General features: G+C 34.4%; 2 protein-coding genes across 2 annotated transcripts in view; one reads left to right on the top strand and one right to left on the bottom strand.

The window, feature by feature from the left end:
• Positions 1 to 4,463, bottom strand: part of LOC134188979 (ubiquitin thioesterase OTU1-like) — a 7,856-nt gene extending 3,393 nt beyond the window's left edge. Inside the window, exons 1-5 of the mRNA XM_062657196.1 lie at positions 4,423 to 4,463; positions 4,239 to 4,362; positions 1,756 to 2,035; positions 1,653 to 1,694; positions 1 to 116 (exon numbers count right to left, since the gene is read on the bottom strand). The exon at positions 1 to 116 is cut by the window's left edge and continues 42 nt beyond it. Of these exons, the coding sequence (XP_062513180.1) occupies positions 1 to 116; positions 1,653 to 1,694; positions 1,756 to 2,035; positions 4,239 to 4,362; positions 4,423 to 4,437 (577 nt within the window). The 5' untranslated portion in view covers positions 4,438 to 4,463. The remainder of the gene's footprint in view (positions 117 to 1,652; positions 1,695 to 1,755; positions 2,036 to 4,238; positions 4,363 to 4,422) is intronic.
• A 39-nt stretch (positions 4,464 to 4,502) lies between these two features.
• The window catches only part of LOC134188731 (general transcription factor IIE subunit 1-like), a 7,564-nt gene continuing 4,566 nt past the window's right edge, over positions 4,503 to 7,500 (top strand). The window contains exons 1-5 of the mRNA XM_062656914.1: positions 4,503 to 4,532; positions 4,603 to 4,705; positions 4,883 to 4,931; positions 6,412 to 6,458; positions 6,519 to 6,594. Of these exons, the coding sequence (XP_062512898.1) occupies positions 4,511 to 4,532; positions 4,603 to 4,705; positions 4,883 to 4,931; positions 6,412 to 6,458; positions 6,519 to 6,594 (297 nt within the window). The 5' untranslated portion in view covers positions 4,503 to 4,510. The remainder of the gene's footprint in view (positions 4,533 to 4,602; positions 4,706 to 4,882; positions 4,932 to 6,411; positions 6,459 to 6,518; positions 6,595 to 7,500) is intronic.

Below are 7,500 nucleotides of genomic sequence, written 5' to 3'. Positions count from 1 at the left end.
TATTCGACCTTCCCAACAAGACAGAATCGTAGGTTGTTGGATCGCTGGCTATGACGTCTGCTGCAAGCTTCCGCATCTCTGCTGCCTTTGATAAAGTGTGGTTCTCAAATAGATAACTAAAGAGACATTGCAATAAAAACTGGATACAACAAAAAGCAGAGCAACACACAAAAATTCTCAATTAATGAAAGATTGCAACATACTTCTTGTCTATCGTTTATCCACCCATTCATCTGTCTGTCTGTTGGTACATGTCTATACGTCTGTCGACATGTTTGCCTTCATGCCTACATGCCTGTGTGTGAAGTTGCAAGCTTATGCACTTGCTGTATACACTTTTGTCTTATAGCACATCCATTTAACTATCTTTTCGTGTCAGTTTTCCACATTAGCCTCCAGCCTGTCAACCATCAGCTCAACTAAAACATTTGAAAGGTACAGCCAGTACCCTGTATAACAAATAACAATACATACTATATTTCACATGCTTTAATGTAATCAGTAAACAGCATTGTAGACATCTATGTTCCAACAAATTCAAGCTTCCACAGCTATGAATGTTGGACATATAAAGCACAAGTTACAAAACCCAGTCTTTGGCTTCAACGGATCAGAGAAAAGAGGGCATCGTTTATTTGCATCACTTTTCAGACTAACGAGTGTTCCCTTTAGCGTTGGAAGTTCAACAGGAAGTTTTCTGCCTGTGACGGTCGGCTGTAATGCCCATGTAATGCCCATGTAATATCGCTGCCACAGTATCCAGCTGCTAATGAGCCCTGCTTATAGAAACATATGTAAACTAATAATTCCTAATAATTTCAATATGCAATAAATCAAACATGGTCAAAGATGGTTGCAGTAAAAGCTGCTTCTATATTCAAACTTCTACTGTAACACAACAAACAGATTGTAAAACAAGTAAATGTTTTGATGATGACGATCTAGTTTTCATTCTCATGCAATCTCAGAACTAAAAATTTTTCTAAATCGTTAAAGCAAATTTATTGCCGATAAACTATAGCATAGCCAGACATCTCCTTTGTAGCCTAACTGTTTATAACTCACAGTTACCACCATGCCCTCATCACCAGCAGCATTGACAACAGCACGATAACGATATTATAATAGCCATCACCCTCTGGCAATGCGGAAGCAAGAACAATGACAGAAGGCAGTTGTTGTACAAGCAGCTGTGATATAAACAACAACGCACTGCTGCTGTCCAAAGTCCTTGTTAACATCAACTTACATCACTCTAAAAACTCAAGCAGAATGGCAGTTTAGCAGAATGGCAGTTTGACAAGAACACATAGTAAAGCGAAACACAAGGCAACAACCATTGAGCACAAATAAAAAGCATCATACTAAAGAATGGTTCACAATATGATTCTGACGCTCAGTCGAGCGTCAAAATTCAAAGACACTGCCTCGACGGAGATGGCATCCTTTGATGTTAATGTTGATGCTCACGCTGGAATAAAATTCATTTCTATTTCAGCATTAGCCTTAGCATCAACATCAGTGTGAGCATCATATTATGGACCAGGCTTTAACCAGACTGTCACCATAAGATACTGTCCGTATGTTTCTGTATCTGTCTATAGTCACAGGATTGCCACAAAATTTCAACAACTACATCAATTCTGCCTCACCTTATGCTTGCAAACAGACACGAGTTATTAGCAGAAACAACCCTAGAACCACACCATCTCATACACAAAACTAGCACTAGTAACACCATCAGTAACAACGTACTTGCGCTTGACGTTCCTTTGCTGTAAATCAGGAGAAGCGAACGAGTTGCTCTTGTTTAAAGGTGATGTAGCATGTTTGGTAGATAAACTCGGTGGCTGTTGACCGACTGATGTTCTTGAACCCTGTAAACCACTTGAGCGTCCACTCATGGCTGCTACCATGTCACCAGGTGGTTGCCGCTGCTCAACAATAATGCTATCACCTGACCGAATGCCCAGTGAATGGATTGACGACAATACATCGGATCCAACCACCTCACATGGTGGGTAACCCTTAAGAACTATAAATAATGCATTAGCTCAGATTGCATTTAAAAGTTAGCACTTAATTAACACCAACACACAGTACATCCTTCTTTATGCAGGCACCTGTGTTACGCACAATTTTACCATTTTTCTTAACGAACATATGGCACCTATGCTACCAAATATGTAGCCATGAAAGTGCCATACGGGAACCGGACACTGCCAGGCTAACGTGAGTCTGGGGACAAGGCTACAAATATGTAAAAAAGGTACACTTCTGCACCCCAGAGCAAGTAATAAATTAAATATTTTCTTGTCAACTTCAACAAACCTCGTGTGTGTGTGTGTGTGTGTGTGTGTGTGTGTGTGTGTGTGTGTGTGTGTGTGTGGTGCGATAGCTCAGTTGGTTAGAGAGTCATCCTATGGAGTGATTACATCCGGGACCCTGCAGGGTTTCAGGTTCAAGTCACAGTGATGACAAGCTATGGCATAATTTCCTTGGGCAAGAAACTTACACACAATTGCCTCTCTCCACTCAGGAGTGTAAATGAGTACCTGGTCTTGGACTGGGGTGGCAAAAGCCTCCGACTGCGACAAAGTTCATCAACCACTGGGTTCTGAGTGGAACTTCGGGTGCCGGCCCACACCACAATTGGCGTCGCAGTCAGTGTTCCTGCGAGCACCTGGCCAGGCTCCAGGAGATTGCTTAGCACAGCCCATACCTCCTGCTTAGTGCACAGGAACCCAGCCATCTGGCTGGGGGCATTACCGTTTAACGGCAGCTCCTTATCCCTTTGCAATCTTTTTGCGGTTGTGTGTGTGTGTGTGTGTGTGTGTGTGTGTGTGTGTGTGTGTGTGTGTGTGTGTGTGTGTGTGTGTGTGTGTGTGTGTGTGATGTATAAGCACATCCATCCACACTGTAAACCAAGAAAACTTTTGGAGGTGCAAAATCTTTTGAATTCTCATCTATTTAACTCCAGAAGCTCGAAATTCCTGGCTGAATGCAGAGTACACTAGAAGTACATTTACACAGTTGTGTAACACAATAGTGGGTGTGCACTACTTAGTTAGATAATAATTGCAATAATCTCCCATGTTAATGGACATTGCTGTTGGATCCTGGAGGTTTGACAACTTTTACAAATTTAGGTAGAGATTTAATCTAGGTACTTCACAGGCAATACAAAAATTTACCGAAAATAAATCGCCATAAAAAGTTCTTGGTGTACAGTAGGAATGCAATCAATAGTTAATAGCGTGTAGATTACATTTTATTCCTATGCTTGCTACATTAAGGGCTCGAAAAATAGGTCGTCAAGTCGTCAGTTGACGAGTTAAAATTTACAACTGATGACTAACATTCTAGTCTAGGTCGTCAAATGACGACTAGAGCAGACCAACGCTAGTTTGCAATGACTTTCTCAGTATGCAGGCGGATAACTGTACTGTACTGAAACATGCACGTTTTGACACTCACATTTGGACATTTGTCGTACAATGGCATGTACACGTAGTGCTGCCAGCAGCGCGCCGTACGTTGACAACCTGCTCATATCCCAGATAATGAAACTGGGCGTGCAGGAGCCATCACAGGATTCCGACGAAGTAAAGGCATGAAGTTTGTGACTAGGGAGCAATGAAGACAATGGTAAATCCTGTAGGTCAATAGGTAGATATGATTTTAGTAGCAAGAAACAAACAACTTTTTGCAATGTGATATCTGGTTGAAACCCTGCCTTGTTTTGACAAAGAGAGGTGGTATGCGTTTAATCTCTAATTCAATAAGCTATCACTATCGTCTTCCTTGAAGATGTCTAGCTCTGTAAAATCTAGCACGTCGTATCCATTGGCTCAGCGGTAATGTGTGTGTGGGTTGCATGCCATTGTGGGAATATTACACTGCACTGAATTCTAGAAGGCCGTACAAAATGGCGGCATTAAACACAATGATTGATATCAACATAACGTCCTAGACTAAAAAAGTTGACGACCTAAAAATTTTGGAAACTTGTCAAATGATGACTAGTTGGACCAATTTTCGAGCCCTGTACGTGTTGATGACTTTGACGTACACCACTGTACGTTTGTAACCATGTTGCATACAATGCGCATTAGACTGCAAATTATCACAGTATAGCAAACCAATGACATGACGTCACAAACCAGGCGATGCCTTACATGACGTCATAAGCGTCTCAACTAAAAATACTGTAGTATTGAAACTATCGTTTCACTTACGTCTCTGCTGTGCAGGAGGAATGCCGGTAACGTTCTCAACAATGTCCAGAAGTTCGAGTACCGCAGAGTTAGCGGTTAGTTCACTGATGGAAAAACTAATTCGTGGAGTTTGACAACGAATAAGCTGTAAACAGACACAAAAGTAATTAGTATTTATTACAAAGCGAGCAGTTACCAGACACACTATTTTCCTAGACATTTCTGTTGTTGTGGACACACACACTAACGGCGCATGCTTGATACGTTTGACCGCGCCTACGCAAATTCTATGGATGGACGATCCAGATCTCCTCAGTAAGTTACGTTACGCGAGCTTCATACGTAGATGTTTTGAGGAATAATAGATTTTATTTCTAACCGGTAGCTGAAGTCCCAGATGTTCTGAAAAGACTGGCTAGAGTGGTAGCAAGAGCTTTTTACACTCACGTTGACGTGGTGATCGTTGACGCTCTTGTTCATCACACGTGGTACGTGCAGAGAAGTCTTAATCGCTTGCACTGAACTGTTTTGTGACTAATAAGTTAAATTACTGTACACGTTTTGCAATTTGTTTGCCTCGGATTTCAGACTTATGCGCAGCGGTCTGGCATTACAAAGGTTGTTGATTAATTAATTATTTATAATTATAATCAAGTTTCTTTTAGCGTTAAAGAAGAAGACCTCTTAGACCTTCTGTTTCTGGACAAACGAATAGTGAGCTAATTATTTATTTTAATTATTTATTATTTATTATTATTTATTGTTATTTATTATTTTTATTATTTATTATTTTTATTATTTGTTATTATTTATTATTTATTATTTTTATTATTTGTTATTTTTATTATTTATTATTTTTATGATTTATTATGTTGATTTTTTTATTGATTATTTATTATATTTATCATTATATACTATTTATTGTATTTATAATTTATTATTTATTTTATAATATTTATTATTTATTATATATTATTTATTATATATTATTTATTATTTATTATTTATTGTATATTTTTTGTTATATATTATTTATTATATATTATATATTGTTTATTATATATTATATATTATTTCTTATTTATTATATATTATTTATTATTTATTATTTATTATATATTTTTTGTTATATATTATTTATTATTTATTATATGTTATATATTATTTATTATTTATTATTTATTATATATTTGTTATATATTATTTATTATATATTATTTATTATTTATTATTTATTATATATTTTTTGTTATATATTATTTATTATATATTATTTATTATTTATTATTTATTATATATTTTTTGTTATATATTATTTATTATTTATTATATATTATATATTATTTGTTATATATTATTTATTATATGTTATATATTATTTATTATTTATTATATATTTTTTTGTTATATATTATTTATTATATATTATTTATTATATATTATTTATTATTTATTATATATTTTTTGTTATATACTATTTATTATATATTATTTATTATATATTATTTATTATTTTTTATTTATTATTTATTATGTATTTTTTATTATATACTATTCATTATATATTATTTATTATATATTATTTATTATATATTATTTATTATATATTATTTAATACATTTATTATTTATTATTTATTATATTTATTATTTACTATTTATCATTTAATGTATTTATTATTTATTATATATTATTTAGTATATATTATTTAATTTTTTTTATTATTTATTATTTACTATATTTAGTATTTATTATTTAATATTTATTATTTATTTAATTAAATTATTTGTTATTTATGTTTTAGTAGATATTAAATTAAATCATTTGTTATTTATGTATTATTAAATATTTAGTTATTGCTTATTTATTAATATTTAATTAAATTATCTAATCTATAGATATTATTAAATATTAAATTTTTATCATTTATTTATTATTTAATTATTATATATTTATATTATTTATTCTTTAATGTTTAATAATTAAATTATTTATTAATTATTTCTTACTTACTATTTGTTTGTTAGTAATACTTAATATTTGTATATTACTTGTTTATTGTTTATTTACATGCTCTAATATTTATGTATTTATTATTAATTAAATTATTTATTATTGATGTATTGTTATTTATAGTTTTATTATTTAATTAATTAGTAATATATGTACTAATCTTACTATCTGTCATTTCTAGCTAAGCCGATCATTGATCTCACTAAAAAAGGACAAACTAGTCAAAGGGTTCTCATTTGTTCTCTTACTGTGTTTACTACTGCATTTCACATGTTGGTCTTTCTTCAGTATAACTCGTACAGAACCAACAGGCATCAACGGAAGACCTCAGAAATATAGTTTCTTCTTCATAAACTATAGATCGGTGAGAATACAGCTTATTTTAACAAATAGTGTGGCTTACATTCACTGCATGTGACACATACAGTGTTCTACCCAGGATTTTGGAGTGGTGGTCAGGTATCCACTGTATTAAGGGGCGTGATTTATTTAAGATAGAGAGAGAAGTAGAGCAAATGGCCAGACAACCAAGCATTGTCGCAAAAACAGACAAGAAAGCACCAAACAAAACGTATTACACTGTTGATGGTCTGTGATCTGAAAGAGCAGACTAAGAAAACTGCAACTTCTGTCACAGTTGTGACTATGTTGCCCAGTCTCATGTTTATACGATGGCATGGTTATACGTCTACTGGTGTCCATGCACGAGGTGCAGGTTTCGAACAGCCAGTGCTCCTGTCTAGCAAAAAATCTTTGAAGACAACTTCGACTGGCTCTGTTACATGGCGCCTAGGATATTGCCTTGCTCATCGCTGACACGCAGACTGCTGTGTTGGATCTCATACCACCTTAGTGCCCTGAGTGATAGATCATATTATATACATTGTATTCTATCATAGCAGGGTGGGGCTGCCGCCATGTCACCATGTGAACAACTGCTTACCTATCAACAAACTGCTCACCTTCCTATGGTCATTAGCTTGCAACAAGTAAACACTAGGTAAAATTTATGGTGGTGGTTGAAACATGTAGAGTGATAGTCGGTGTTTGTCAAGTGATGGTCGGGTTCTACCACCTCCAACCACCATGGGCAGAACCCTGCACTTAGGTTAATTGTTTTACGGCTTGTAGAGAAACGACTGCAAGCCTGAATCTTTAGAGACACGATAACCACATATACATTACAAGAATCAGGGCATAATTTACTTTTACTTTTTCTTCTTTGCCTAGCAGTATTGCTACACAAATTATAACTTGCTTGGCAGTGATG

This window comes from Corticium candelabrum, chromosome 13 (assembly GCF_963422355.1).
Source record: "Corticium candelabrum chromosome 13, ooCorCand1.1, whole genome shotgun sequence".
NCBI classification, from domain to species: Eukaryota; Metazoa; Porifera; class Homoscleromorpha; order Homosclerophorida; family Plakinidae; genus Corticium; species Corticium candelabrum.
The sequence above is the reverse complement of the archived record's forward strand: the minus strand, read 5'-3'. Positions and strand labels throughout refer to the sequence as shown.